The 14320-nt window shown below is 43.7% G+C and overlaps 9 protein-coding genes across 9 annotated transcripts; 3 read left to right on the forward strand and 6 right to left on the reverse strand.

Moving 5' to 3' along the window:
* Positions 1-209: 209 nt before the first annotated feature.
* K450DRAFT_239433 (uncharacterized protein) lies at positions 210-1686 on the reverse strand. The gene is made up of 2 exons (XM_051588761.1): positions 598-1686; positions 210-531 (listed from the first exon to the last, which is right to left on the reverse strand). The coding sequence occupies exons 1-2, from the start codon at positions 1444-1446 to the stop codon at positions 463-465; spliced, it is 918 nt and encodes a 305-aa protein (XP_051445108.1). The 5' UTR covers positions 1447-1686; the 3' UTR covers positions 210-462.
* Positions 1637-2502, reverse strand: K450DRAFT_239434 (uncharacterized protein). Its single transcript, XM_051588762.1, has one exon. The coding sequence runs from the start codon at positions 2229-2231 to the stop codon at positions 1758-1760; it is 474 nt and encodes a 157-aa protein (XP_051445109.1). The 5' UTR covers positions 2232-2502; the 3' UTR covers positions 1637-1757.
* On the reverse strand, positions 2502-3979 carry K450DRAFT_239438 (uncharacterized protein). Its single transcript, XM_051588763.1, has 4 exons — positions 3770-3979; positions 3567-3708; positions 2955-3464; positions 2502-2891 (listed from the first exon to the last, which is right to left on the reverse strand). The coding sequence occupies exons 1-4, from the start codon at positions 3806-3808 to the stop codon at positions 2773-2775; spliced, it is 810 nt and encodes a 269-aa protein (XP_051445110.1). The 5' UTR covers positions 3809-3979; the 3' UTR covers positions 2502-2772.
* Positions 3980-4346: 367 nt separating this feature from the next.
* Positions 4347-5059, forward strand: K450DRAFT_239443 (uncharacterized protein). The gene is made up of 2 exons (XM_051588764.1): positions 4347-4788; positions 4867-5059. The coding sequence occupies exons 1-2, from the start codon at positions 4636-4638 to the stop codon at positions 4930-4932; spliced, it is 219 nt and encodes a 72-aa protein (XP_051445111.1). The 5' UTR covers positions 4347-4635; the 3' UTR covers positions 4933-5059.
* Positions 5060-5572: 513 nt separating this feature from the next.
* On the reverse strand, positions 5573-5921 carry K450DRAFT_239446 (uncharacterized protein). Its single transcript, XM_051588765.1, has one exon. It carries the CDS (start codon positions 5822-5824, stop codon positions 5603-5605), a length of 222 nt encoding a protein of 73 aa, XP_051445112.1. The 5' UTR covers positions 5825-5921; the 3' UTR covers positions 5573-5602.
* Positions 5733-6404, forward strand: K450DRAFT_239448 (uncharacterized protein). The gene is made up of 2 exons (XM_051588766.1): positions 5733-5758; positions 5962-6404. The coding sequence occupies exon 2, from the start codon at positions 6020-6022 to the stop codon at positions 6302-6304; it is 285 nt and encodes a 94-aa protein (XP_051445113.1). The 5' UTR covers positions 5733-5758; positions 5962-6019; the 3' UTR covers positions 6305-6404.
* On the reverse strand, positions 6405-11309 carry K450DRAFT_239453 (uncharacterized protein). The gene is made up of 4 exons (XM_051588767.1): positions 10929-11309; positions 9096-10850; positions 8893-9029; positions 6405-8765 (listed from the first exon to the last, which is right to left on the reverse strand). Exons 1-4 carry the CDS (start codon positions 11150-11152, stop codon positions 6505-6507), a joined length of 4377 nt encoding a protein of 1458 aa, XP_051445114.1. The 5' UTR covers positions 11153-11309; the 3' UTR covers positions 6405-6504.
* Positions 11310-11988: 679 nt separating this feature from the next.
* K450DRAFT_239463 (uncharacterized protein) lies at positions 11989-14320 on the forward strand. The gene is made up of 9 exons (XM_051588768.1): positions 11989-12411; positions 12473-12695; positions 12764-12840; positions 12904-12998; positions 13069-13197; positions 13293-13415; positions 13474-13598; positions 13661-13762; positions 13825-14320. Exons 1-9 carry the CDS (start codon positions 12288-12290, stop codon positions 14027-14029), a joined length of 1203 nt encoding a protein of 400 aa, XP_051445115.1. The 5' UTR covers positions 11989-12287; the 3' UTR covers positions 14030-14320.
* On the reverse strand, positions 14165-14320 carry K450DRAFT_174086 (uncharacterized protein; the record flags this gene model as incomplete). The annotated part of the gene is made up of 1 exon (XM_051584190.1): positions 14165-14320. A coding segment is annotated over one exon (156 nt), but the record flags the coding sequence as incomplete, so codon positions are not given.

Below are 14320 nucleotides of genomic sequence, written 5' to 3' on the forward strand. Positions count from 1 at the left end.
CGTGGTCGGCTTTCATCCAATTGAGCCAACATGTTTGTAAAACAAAGAATTGGCTTTGCACATTCCCGATGACGTCTGCGAGAGGATCTTCTCCTGTGGCAAAAACAGAGAGCTTTCTCCTGGCCGATAACATTAGATGTTTGCTATCCTGCCTGCCAATCGGTACTTTTCCGAAAATGCCCACGCCGGAAATTATCGCAACCGGTACATTATTTCAAACATTTCTGCACATCTTTATGTTTTATGGTAAATAGTAAGGTCAAATGAAATATTTTTCAGGCATAAACTAATTATAAAAAAAAAAAAATAGGAAGAAGAAATTACATTGTATGTATGTAACGTGTATCTATGTTGCGAAGGGAAGGGAACAAAATGTACATTTGAGTTTAGAAAATTACGAAGCGGTGGGTGATTGATGGTAGCAAATCAAAAAACCGGTCTAAGGAAAAAGTAGGCTACTCCTTACTTCTTCCAGAACTGCCATGGCTTCTTCTTGGACTCTTTGGCCTCTTTCTTTGAATCTGACTTGGACTGGGAACAATATCAGTCATCACACACGTCACAAACAAGGATAATTAACCCAAACTTTTAACTCACCTTTTTTGATTTCTCCTTGAGAATATCAAGCAAATTGGGAGATTTCTTTCCGTTCACTCCGGAAGGCGACTTGCTTCTTGAAGTTTCAACTGGTGGTGTGTTAACTGTTTGTAAAGTAGGAGCTGGTGTGTTTGCTTGTTGTTGTGGAGCAGATGGCTTTTCCGATTCTTCATTTCCAATTAATGTGACAGCGGACTTGTTAGGCTCGGCATGGCTGTCGTTGCATGCAGGGGAGGAGGCAATAACGGTGGTCTCTGGGGTAGCAATGGAGGAATGTGCTATTTCGGAGGACCTTTCCGATTCCTTCTCGGCTTCAGTTACGATGGCTGCATTCATCGTGTCGTCAACGGTTGGATCGACCAAGGATGAATTACCCCCATTGTTCTCCTGAGAATTCTCCTTCTGCGGCGTTTGCTCCACCAAAGGCGCTTCAACCTTGGGTGCTTCTACTACCTCTGGTTCATTAACAACGGGTTGCTGTTCGACGGGCTTCGTGGCGGTGATGGTAGGGGCGACGGAAACCTTCATGAAGTAGGTTGCTTCCACAGAAACAAAAGGAGCACCAGCGGATTCAACCATGATCAGTTTACAGGGGCTTTTTCCTACCACAGCGGAAATTTTTGATCCAGGAGAACTGGAGACTTGCGTATCGAATGATGGCCTTGTTGGACTCACGTTCGACTTTCTATGCTTCTTCTTATTGTTCAACGATGCCTTAGTCGGAATACTATCAGTGGATAAAGTCTTGGTGTCGGAATTGAAGCTGGCCAGACGTTTTGCTGCCTTCAATTCCTGTCGTTCACGAGCACGACGTTGAGCTCTGCTTTCAGCTGTAGGTGTTTGAGACATGGTAAGAAAGTAAAAGAAACAATGTCTGGCTTAGAAGTCATGGTGCTAAAAATTTAAGGTGCTTGTCAAGTGACTGCTTTTTTGATCGAGCGGGCCTGTCTGCCTTTCGCTTGAAACGACTTAAAACATGGGTCCGTATGGGCCAACGAAGTAGGTTTTGGGTCGAGAAAAAAAAAAAGTGTTCTACTATGAAATATCTTTTTTTTACTTGGTCACTATCATCTTTTTTGATTTCATATAGTATGGCAAGTTGAACCCGCTCATTTAGCATGTTGAATAGAATTTGACAGCTTTACTTTATTATATGATTGTCAAAAACTGATGACGATCACTCTGAGATTTCTGTGTGACCCGATCCAGTGAGAGGAGGGAGAAAAAAAAAAAAAAAGATTATTTTTATCGCTGCTGTGACGATGAACTTCAAAGGGCATCCAGGAACATGATTTCATGTGACTCCGATTGAAAATGTGGGTTTTTGGTTCAAAGTCTCTCAAATGAAAGAAGCTGAAAAAGCATAACTCTATCATCACCTTCTTTTTTTTTTTGGGGAAAATACGCCATGGACTGGAGTTCAATTTTATATCATGTTTACATGCCAAATCTTCAGTAAGCGTCTGGGAAAACACTACCTCAATCCAGTTTTCGGTCATCAGACGCTTGCTTCCCCAGGTCGATCTTGCAATGATAACCTTGCATATTCGCGTGCCTAAATATGGATTCCAAATGGGGGTTACGCTTCGGTGGAGCTCATCTGATTCTGAGGCGATCGGCCTTTTGGTGTTCATAGCACATGACAGTTTGTACTCGTACGACTGTGGTTGTTGCTTCGGGAGCCACGTTTGGAATGGTCAGATGCCAAAATCGATCGATATGATTTAGTCGGCTTTATGGTATGATATGAGCGATATATTTTTGTAGATGATATATGTGCGTGAAGGGGGAAAGAAACACGAAAAGCAATAGAAAGGTTTTGTACAAATAAATATAGAGGTAAGCAGGCGAGTCAAGCAAAAGAAAGAGCGAAAAAAAAATGGATAATATGGATATGAAGGGGGAAATACAAGTGGAGTTTGATAGGGCCTTGGGTTCAATTTTTTTTTTCTTCGGTATGGCAGTTTTCTCCAGTAGCGTTTAAAAAACATATTTTTTTTTTGGGGGGGAGGTTTTTTCAAAGAGGCATACATAGGTAGAATATATGTGTTGCGTGTACAGTATGTGCGTGCGTGTGTGGGTTTTGTTGGAGATGAAAAGAGTGCAAGTGCTGCTGGAGAGGAGCCAAGTCCTTCGATTTTGATGGGTTAGCAGGCAGTTTTTATGTGGGATTTGTTATGAGGAGGTGACCCATGCGCGCTTGCGTCGGTATGTTTCTCTTGTAGAGCGAGGTGATCTGTGCGGTAAGCGTCTGATATTTTTTCGCTTGCCATCATCAAATGGAATACCATTATCTAAAAAGAAAGTTATTAGCGAATTATCCATGTCATGCCATGTCATTCGAGTTGAAATCGTACCATAGTCATGCATATTGACATGCTCCTTTTTGGCCACCGACGCTGCATGCATCTGCTCATTGCGTAGGATAGGCTGTAGAATTCGCCGTCGTGCATTGATAAACCAATTGCTGATTTGATTGACAGTCAGAGCAGTTCTTCGTGCAAGGTCAATCTTTTCATCCTCAGTAGGGTAAGGATGTCTCTTATGCTGGACCAGCCAGTTTCGGAGGAAGGCGGTGACGTTTTTTGGCAAGTTTCCACGTCGTCTTCTTAGACTGGAGTTGCTACCGCCATTCGCTGGCTTGACAGAATGAGAATCACTGCCACTCATATTGCCATCATCCAAAGAGGCAGCTTGCTCAGGAGGAGTGGAAGGGGAATAATCCGAAGCGGATCCAACGTCACTATGCAGTAATGGAGGAGTAAACGACGCACTTCGAGGAGGGAGTGGTAAATGAGATGAAGGCATGGTTGGGGAAGATCTGGTTACCAAAGTGTCAATTGACAGATGTGGCCGGCACTCTGGGTCTGAAAGCGTAGGCAAAGGGGAGATCATCTGTCAATATATGGATAGGCACAAAAAAAAATGTCCATTGAAAAATATTGCCCCTTTTTCATATTGATACGTACATCGTAGGCCTGACCAGAACTCGGCATTACGTTGTAGCATCTCGTTTGTCTTGATGAGATGGGAATCAATGTCAGCCGTATAATGGTAATCAGGAAACGTTTTATAATCGTTGAACAGAACGATGGTTCTGAACTTGCGAGTCTGGTGAGGAGGTGTTAAGACAGAAATAGGATGGGGCATGCCAATAGAAAGAATCACTCACTCCATGTGGCTGAGCGTAGCGGCTAGAGTTGTTGAACATGGATGGATATATTATGACAGACAGCTCAAAATGAAGTATGTGTACGTATGAAATGATGTATGTATGTATAAAGAGATCTCGCGTGCTTGTATCGTTTTATGTATAGGATATATATATAGAGAGGGTATATATATATGATGATAGTGAAGAGAGGAGAACCAAGTCGGTTGAATGATGGAGGGAGAGAAGAAAAAGCGAAAAGCGTCAAAGCAGATGACAAGTTGGACTTTATAAAAAGGATGGCCCATGCCACATCACATCAGATGAACAAGTGATTACTGCAGCCAACTTTTTTTTTCTGGAAATCAAAAATGGCTTGGGCGTACAACCTTACAAGAAAAACTAGATCTGCCCTTTTTTGAGAGCACAAGCTTTCTTGTCAAGTTCAGTTTGGGGGGAGACATGGTTTGGGGGTTTTTGCGCGTAAAGTGTGGTGTCACGGTTCACATCGCTCTTTCTCTTTGAGTTGGATTGCCTTGTGTCAATTGTCCCCCCGGGAAAAATCCTCCCAAGTGACATATCCATCACATCGCCATCAACTGAGCTATCACCATGGAAACAACATATACACAAAAGAGATCGCCTAAGATCCCGAGTGATGACCTTGTCTGCTTACTTTATCTATTCAATGCTTCTTTGCCTCTCTTTTCCCAAAAATCCGCGTCCCACCCTAATAAGTGTATCAGCCCCCGTAAAGTGATGCCATTAAAAATAATAATATTGGATGGTTTTAAAAAAAGAATTAGGTAGGCCGTTGGGAAGCGCAGGTGGTCACTTTTGGGGAAGGGGCCAAATTGAGTGCGGGCCAGCGTCAAGAAGACAGGAGAATGACCTCAACAGTCATGAGATGGTGGATGACCTTGTTGTTGATCTCTCTTAACTCACTCAAATATAACAAGAGAAAGATAGAAGCGCACGGGTCCTCTTGTGGATTGACACTTTTTTTTTTTTGGGTCGCTTGCGTCAATAAACATAAATTGGTATTAGACTATGAAAGTGTTCTCGATTTCACAAGCTATCGCTGACTATGCTCTGCTGTTGCCTTTCGACCAATATAGGCATGTCCCAAGCTAATAAATCCACGTTGGTGCATCGATCACTTATGGTTACTTTTGGTACCTTAGTAGCTAGGTGGCACCAAACGACGATGGATAGCGGACCCTCATCTCTCAGCTGACACAAACTTTTTGGTTTTTTGTTGAAACCCCAAAGGAGGAGGCGAAGTGAAAGGAGTATCGGTAGCAAGCTATTACATTGAACTTAGCTGCTGATCTCTCGTCTCCTTAGCGGTCTCACCATCAGCCATTTTTCTCATGATGCGCTCACAGACACCTGGGGGAGCTTAGATAAGGAAAGGGGTAGTCGGGATTGCCGGTTTTCAATACGTGCAGCTAGATGGGGGATCCCTTGACACGTTGTATATGAGCGTTAACTCATGGAAGGGAAAAATAAAAAGAGGAATAAAATATATTGCCACGGTACGACCGACCCTCTTACGATTACTTTTCAGTTTCCATCTCCTAAGCTTAACTTTTCCCAACCACAAGCCTGCAATGGTACTAAAAAGGAAGGTGCGAACTTGTCAAATGGAATTTATATTTTTTTCGAACGATTCGAAACGATCTGCCTGAAAAATACCGTGCCGTGTACCACTGAAAGCGGTATTTTTCTCTAATGCTTCATGCTTTGTATATTAACGTTTAAATCAAAGAAAAGAAAAAGAGAAAAAAAAAAGTCGGCTCACTTTTTGATACTCTCTACTTTTTAACTTCCATGTTGACTATCCATCGCCCGTCAGTAATAACAAAGTTGCCTATATATGGGCGGATAATGACCTGATGATAGGGAGTTGGCAAAGCAAAAAAAAAAACAGGCTGCAGTGGTTTTTTTTACTTCTGTCACTGCTTTCAACTCGCCCTTTGGCTCTCTCCACAACCACGGATGTGCCCTGTAAGGCGACCTGACCTGTCCCCCCCCCGACCAAGCAGCTGATGCAGTGTGACACGCTCTGTGCATGGGCCTCCTCTCCCTTGGTGTGTCTATGCTTGGCTTGGGAAACTGCGTACGTACCTTATCTTATTGATCAATCATACCCTCGTGGAACCGCCACCCTCTCTCTCTCTTTTTTTTCACGCTTGACGTTTTGCCGTAAGCACAAATATCGTGAACCTGTGACCCTCAGTTCCCCCGCCTTACCTTATATCATGTCATATGCTGCTAGTTTGGGGGCGGCTCGTCTGGGCTGAGTTACGATGCAAGCGAGCAAACCTATTGAAAATGTCACTTTTTCCTCCTTCTGTCTGTTCAACACCATCTTCTTCTCCGTTTTTGTTTCATGCCATGTGTGTTTGTGCTTTCTTTTTTCGTTTTAATTATAAAATAAAATCATGGATTACTTTTATGAATTGCAAAATGATGAAAACATTGGGTTTTGAGAGAGAGGGAATAGGTAACAGAAAGAAGGGGAGGATGTCACTGGGAAAAGTGATCGAGTGAAAGGGATAGAAAAGGGAATATTACAAAAAAAAAAGATGCGTTTTTCTTTTCAAAGGAAAAAATAAAGGAAACAAAATTTTTGGGATTGATGGGGGATGTTGTGATTTATGCGTGTAAAATGGCAAAGAGACGAAGAGAGGGGGGAAGAAAAGGGGGAATATGTATACTGAAATAATAATAAGTAAAAAAAGGTTTAGAGGTCATCGCAAATCGTCATCGCGATCACTGCCTCCAATGTCAATCTCTTCATCCTCGTCTTCTTCGATAACAGTGGCAGACTTTTCCGATATAGGAGAAGGCACAATCAGGGTCAACTTGGGTAAATTGGATTCGGTGGTTGTTGCTGTCGTTTTGCGAGCATCAGAAGACTTGGTTGTATTGCGGCGACTTGGCAACACAATGGTGGATGATTTGGATATGGATCCATTCCAAGACGCGCTCTTTTTGATCATACCAGGAGACAGTTTACTACCTCCACCAGCCCATTTTCCTCCTGTTGGTTTTCGACGTCCATAGGTATGAAGACTACGATGATGAGACGTAGAGTGGTGATTATAGACGTTGCTGTACGTGCGTCGAGTAGCAGCTGGTCTTCGAGAAGCAGTAACCATAACATCTTCATCGTCCTCATCTTCGTCTTCTTCATCGTCATCGTCATCATCGTCTTCCATGATGGATCGTATATCTTTTCGCTGAGATCGTTTAGACGATAATCGGGTGGTTCGCTTCGGAGTGGCTTGGCTGACCGAAAGTGTCGACCGATAGGCAAGAGGGCTACGAGCACGACTGATGATTTCATCCAAATCCATTGAGCTACCATTCTCCATGGCATCCATGGCAGCAGCACGCATTTTCTTCATATGTTCACGTACTTCTTCAACATCGGTATCGGTATCGGTGTCCTCGTCCGATTCGACTACATCCACAAAGCTTGATGAGGGTGACACCGCAGCATCGTTGTCGGGGGTAGGTAAATTGTGTCGTGGGGGTGAAGGGCTGGCATCATCAGAAGCTGGCCCAGACTTGATGGTGACAGGTGACAATACACTTGCATTCGGACTTGCAATTCCACCACAACTGTTGCTGCTACTGACAACGGAGATTTCTCGTTTCTTCTTTCGATGAGATTTCTTTTCTTCATCAAAACATCCAAGCATCGGCGCTTTGAGATTAAGAGAATGACTTGGATTATGCGAAAGCAGAAGTTGTTGCAGTTGAGCGCTGTTGTTGTTGTTGTTGTTGTTGTTATTATTGGGCGAGCTAGGTCCAGATGAACTGCTGACCTGTTGGTGCGACAAGAATCCATTTTTTGACGATCCAGTGCTACTCCGAAGACTGGTCAGTGTCACAGCGGTCAGTCGACCTTCTGGTGACTTTTTGCTAACAGGAAGGGAGATCGGCAAGGGATTGGGGAAATAGGTATCGATGGTATCGTTCAAAAAAGCTCCCAATTTGTGTTGAAGTGAGCACGTCGCTGCCAGTGCTTGAGCTCGTCTAAGGGGGATCCAAGTGCCATGAAGTCGACTGGCCTTGTTGGGTATACGTACACGACCTACTTCCAAGCTCAGAACAATACTTCTTTCTTGTTCCGTTTCGATCCCTCCAGCCTTGAGTAAGCTAGTACCATTGATATAGCCATTATCCACTCGTCGCATCAAGAGATGTTCACCTTCCACGCCATTTGCTTCTGACAGAACCGTAACGTACACTGCAACGTTATCAATGATCGTGATGTACATATGGGGGGTGGTCGGAACCGTCGTGGATATAATTACAGGTTGATTGGCATCTTTGGAAGGTGACGTGGGGGTAGATTCAGTTGTGGTGGGTGCTTTAGAAGGTTCTTTTTTCAAAAGTGCCTCCAAAGCTGAAAAATGGGATAGCGCCGCTTTGATATCGAGTGTTGGTGATGAGGAGTTGCTGGTCGGTTTGCCATTCGTAGAAGCAGACACAGACTTTATCGTTGGCGCGAGGTGGGCTAAATTTGGTATGGCAGCAGCGATTTGGTGTAGTGTTTGAAGGTTCAAATTGGAAATGTTGAGCGTCTTGAGGATCTCAACCGCACTGAGAACCGTAGATTGGACGTTTGACGAAGCGGCTGCAACCGCCGCGGCTGTGGCTGGGCTAGTGGTCATAGCAGACACCAAACTGGAAGTTGATGGAATCACGGGTGCAGATGCCCCTGTACTCGGTGCAACAGAGGAAGCAATTCGACTAGCGACATTTGGAGCAATGTTTGCTTGGGTGTTGACAAAAGTCTCTGTTTTGGAATCTGCGTCCTCAAACTTTACAAAGCTGTCATCATCCTCGCTTTCTGAGATTTGTTCCGATGATAACTCTTCACTGCTTTCGGCGGTTGCAGTCGTCATCATGGCTACCGTGGGTGAACCGTTTGGTTGGCTGTTGCATTCCAATGATCTTGGGCTTGGTGGCGTTGATACAGTTGAACTTGAAATAGCTACTTCAGATAAATACATCAGAAAAGGGTTACGATTGCGAAGAAGTCAATGGTTTAGTCAAACTCAGTTTAGACTCATCGATCATTTTTCTCCACGGCATTGACCATGATTATAGAAATAACTACTAACCAAGTTTATCCGTCACATCTTGAATTTCTTTCTGGTTTTCCAATCGGATAGGTTCATCACTCAACAACTTCATCAGACCCAGAGAGCTTTCAATTTCGTATTCTTCAACAAGCTCACGTGCACGATGTAACGGCACCCTGTTGGCATAGGCATGTATAAGTAAATCTGGTATTGCTTCACAACAATCTTGCACAAACACTTACCATGCTCCTCGACATTCACTATGCCCGCTCGTAATAGTCACAACCGCATTATTTCTTTCGCTTTCAGCTTCTATGTCGAATGACCCTTTACCAAGAACGGGCTGTGCCGCTTTGCGTAGCTGAGTTGCATTTACATAACCTTCGTCCAGATAAAAATGTTGACTGTTAACTGACTTTTTGATTTCAGCATTTCTCGTTCGTCGAGCAATATTGTTGTTAGAACCATCTGTAGTCGAGATAAATCGCATCACCTTGGTGTTGGGAATATCGCCAGGAGAATCAAGTTCATAAACTCGCAGGTTGCCAAAGACTTTCTCCACGATATGGTAAGGCTGTATGCGTCGTGATGAATACCCATCCTCGTCACTTGAGCCAATCGATGAATCGTCTGGTGTTTCAAGTGCCGGAGAAGAGGGTGCCTCTTCCATGGTATCGGTCTCCACTGTTTCACGGTGTTCAGTAGGTACGTCCGCCTGCGGATGCGTGCTACCACTTTCGTCGTTTATGGGCTGCTTCGGTAAAAGCACCTTTTGAAGCAGTGGACTACCTTTAAAGTCGCCATTGATATTGTTCGGCCGTCGCTGATGGTTGCCGAGGGTCATCGATTTGCGGGTACCATTTGTCGTACTTGCAAAATAGTTGTCGAGTTCAGATACCGAAATGGATTCGGGTGTGGCAATATTGAGGGGTACGTTGTTGCCTACGCAAGAATTGTCGGATAGAAAGACATTGTCAAAATCTTGATCAAAGGAGTATGGTAGCCATAGATCTTGATCGCCTAGTAAACCATTGTTAGACTTTTTGGCATTCAACCTTGGTGATGATTTGGGAGATGTATAGGAAGGAAGGTTTAATTGGGGGGAAGATTGTGGATCGTTGTTTTGAGGTTGAATGGATGAAGTGGCGGTATGAGTGGAAGTGGTTGTATTGTTGTGTGGAATAGCAGTGGACTTTACAGTCGCTCGACGACTGGACAATTTCTTTTCCACAGTGACAGTAGGGGCTACATCTTCCATGACTAAATCCCCTTTTAGCATTTCCTCATGATAATCGGAAAACTCAGAATCCGATTCTGACTCTTCTGCATTCATACGAGTAGCATGTATAAGTTGAGCGGGTGTGGAAGATGATGTTGATACTTCATTGGTTGTAGAGGGTGTAATTTGACTAGACAACTCTGAAAGGGTCGAGGAAGGTACCATGGAAGATTTTCGTTGCCTCTTGGGCAATGGTGATGCCTCGTTATCAGATACAGGGTGTGGTGCCTCATCGTCAGCTTCATTATCACTTTCGGATCGTCGTGCGTATTGAGAATTTGTCTTTCGCCTTGGTCGATGTGTTCGTACCGACGGTTTTTCAGGTGGAGAATTGACTGGAATAGCCTTGCTAATAGACCGTTTTCTCTTGTCCATGCTTCTCGTGTGATGAACTACCTCTGGTGCTGGAGGTTTCGCTTCATCTTCTTCAGAAGACAACGGTGATGAATCAGAGGATTCGGTGCCTCTTTTCGTCGATAATCCAATATTATGATCGGGTTTTTCTTGCTCTTTCTTTGCTTTGGAACTGGGCGTCAAAGAAGGTGAATCTGGTGACTTTGATTGTATGGAATCTGTTACCAAAGAGTAATTAATCTTTCGAGCGTGGCGCTGGTCTACATGCTTCGCGAGCAGTGGCGCACGAGGTGGATTATGCTCAGCGGCTCTTTTAAAGTGCTGTGATATGCGTGATGATACAGTTGCAAATGGAGTTGCACCGCTAGATGAAAGGAAAAAATGATAGCGTTAGCATATATGGGGGGTTAACGAACTACCATTGTATCCACCTGTTACTCACCCCAAGGTAGCATATTTGTACTTTGTGATCACATTGGACAGCTCTCGAGGGGAACTTGGCTTGTTTCCGACCTTTAAGAGAGCCTTCATAATGGCGGTAAATACTTTATCTCGCGCATCGTCAGGATGTATAGACGGTAATGGCTGCTTTGAATGAGAATGGTTCTCATTGTCGGACTGGTTGGCTACCTGTGACAAGTCGTCATTCTTGACACTGTCGGCCATCTGGAGTGTGTCTAGAAGCGAAATGTGAATTTCACTAATTGCTTTCTGTAGCCGTTGTTGTTATTGCGCGGGACAGTTTATAAACGTCGAATATGTACAGGCTGCAACGACTTTTGACTCCAAACCAGTTTCCAAGGGATTCCTAAAGGGAAGTGGGATTGAAAGAAAAAAAAAAAAAAAAAGTCCTGTCGGAATTTGAATCTTTGGTCGAGGTTGGCTGAAAGTGCCAAAATGTGTCAGTTGAAAATTTTTTTTTCCTTATTTTATGCTCACGCGGTAGAGTAAGGTCATTTTGGCAGTTGATAGCTGTCAACATATAATCGGGTTTATTAAATTGGGAGAAAGCATAAAGCTATATAGCACGGAAGGCATAGAGGAAATTGAGCTGCAGCAGAGAATCGGGCTGAGTTGGGAAAAAGTCGACTTTTCCTTGATGACACATTACCGACGAGTAAGTGCCTTGCTCTCGCCGTCCGGCCGACTCCGCTCAAGGAATGATTTTGCCCAACTTTCTCATAGAACGGTGAGAGCCATCTGCCGCTCTCCGTATCAAAAGGTCCTTCTTTCACTTGACTTGGTTCGTACTATTTATTGTAGTCCTATACTAAAAATGTTCGGGCAAACGTTATCTACAGCGACTCATTAAGATCTGAAAATGCGGGCCCCCTGAGCCGCCGGTGATCAGTGTAGCAATAAGACTCTAACTATAGTGTAGTCCACTTTACGCCTAAGTAATTTGCATAGACTACTGCAATTGAGTAATGATATGATCATTGGCATGGATGGGTCCTTTGGTCATAATTCCCCTTCACTCCTGAATCAAGAGCAATGTACTGCCAAAAGTGACTGGCACTCAAAATTTTGGCAGTGCAATGTGAAACAGCTTGGGGCATAGCAAAGCTAATACCATCAACGCGAGATGTGAGTCTACAGATTCTTTCGATTTCTCAAATATGTTTGAAAAGGGGAGAGACTTTCATGGCCGTTTATAGCCTTTTGTGGAAAGAATTCCTTCTTCAGTCTGGTAAAGTACTAAGAAATTTGGCAACCCGAACGAAATAGCACTTGAACCAAGGCCGCAGCGCAAAGCTTATTCTCTCACGAAAAAATCCTTAGTCCATACCAATTACTTTCGATGGCCCAACAAGAACATCCTGCTGTAACCCGATTCCGGGAGTACTTGCGCATTAATACTATGCAACCTAAACCAGACTACCAAAAGTGTGTTGATTTCCTCGCTGCTCAGGCAACCGAATTGGGTATGTAGACAATGGTCACCATCGTCCCCCGATCTGGGAAACTAAACATATTAAATTGCAGGACTGGCATATAAGGTGGTTGAATCGGCTCCGGGCATACTTAATATATTCATCACGCTTGAAGGTACCGATCCTTCTTTGCCGTCGATTTTACTGAACAGTCATACCGATGTCGTGCCTGTGTTCCGCGAGAAATGGTCCTGCGATCCTTTTGAGGCTATCAAGAGAGACGATGGCTATATCTTGGCTCGCGGAGCTCAAGATATGAAGTGCGTTGGCTGGAGGTAGGCATTTGATAATTTCTTATTTGAGATCTTTGGTTGACATTTGTTTAACCATTTATTCAACTCAGCTACTTTGAAGCTATCCGTGCACTTCTTGCTAAAGGCTGGAAGCCAAAGAGAACGGTCCACATGTCGTTTGTTGCAGGTAAGATGAGTACGTGCTGAGATTTTTTCAAAGTGCGCCAGTAAGCTAAATGTCAGCATACAGATGAAGAGATTGGCGGACAATTGGGTATGAAACTTTTAGTCAACAGACAAGAGTTCAAGGATCTGAATGTTGGTTTTGCGTTGGATGAAGGCATTGTTAGTATGCACCTCATAAGGCATTTTTTCAGGTTGAACCATGTTTTAAGACTTCATGATTGCTATGCAGGCTAGTGAGAAAGACACTATTCGAGTATTTTATGGCGAGCGAGCACCATGGTGGGTCAAGGTTGTATCAACTGGCCAAACGGGTCACGGATCGCAATTGATTATTGAAGACAATGCAACACTCAAGTTGGTAAGTTAATTTACAATTCTATCATTCACATCTTCTTGCATTCTGCTCGTTACGTTCATAACTTATAGCTCAACCACTTTTTCTCTGTTACATAGATGAAAGTCATTAATAAGTTTATGGACTACCGTGCAGATCAAGAGTACAAACTGATCCATGGTATCGACGGACGTAAAGTTGAGTTGGGAGACGTCAACACCATCAACCTCACTATGCTTAACGTAAGTATTTTGCAGATTTGCTGTGATACCTCTGCAGACATTCATCATCTTCATGTAGGCCGGAGTACAATTCAATGTTGTTCCTCAAGACGCATGGGCTGGTTTCGATGTTAGAGTATCACCGAGAACCGACATCAATGAATTCAAGAACATGTTGATCGAAATGGCAGAGTCTGAACCTGGGTAAGAAATCGCTGACTTCCTGCGAGCTCTGGTACGCGGTGTACTCAATTTCTTCTTCACAGCGTTAAGCTAGAATTTGTAACCTTCTTTGGTTCTAACAAACTCACACCGATCGATGATGGCAATCAATGGTGGGAAACTGTTACCAAGGTTGCCAAGCAACAGTAAGTGTTTCACACTAGCATCGACCATTGCTGTTCATCAATACTCATCATACCCGATATAGCAATATCTCACTAGAGCCTGAAATTTTTCCGGCTGCAACTGATAGTCGCTACTTGCGTGAAATTGGTATTCCAGCCTTTGGCATTTCATATCTCAAGAATGTACCTATATTGCTGCACGACCACGATGAACGTATTCACGAGGATCAATTCCTCGAAGGCATTCCCTTCTATTCTAACTTAATCGAACAGTTGGCAGAACTTTAAAAAAAAACTTGCAATAAAATATTGTTTCCCAAACATACTGTTTATTTGTTCAAAGCAATTTAGAAAGCGTTCGCTCTTACTTAATGAAAGTGTTTGGCATGGGCATTTACAGATATGGATTTACGGGCAGACCGTTTAGTTGCCGCCACGTAGACGAAGGACAAGGTGGAGAGTGGACTCCTTCTGAATGTTATAATCAGAGAGAGTGCGTCCGTCCTCAAGCTGCTTACCAGCGAAGATGAGACGTTGTTGGTCCGGAGGAATACCTTCCTTGTCTTGAATCTTTTGCTT

The sequence above is a fragment of the Umbelopsis ramanniana genome (genome assembly GCF_025399195.1).
Source record: "Umbelopsis ramanniana AG unplaced genomic scaffold K450scaffold_24, whole genome shotgun sequence".
Classification (NCBI taxonomy): domain Eukaryota; kingdom Fungi; phylum Mucoromycota; class Umbelopsidomycetes; order Umbelopsidales; family Umbelopsidaceae; genus Umbelopsis; species Umbelopsis ramanniana.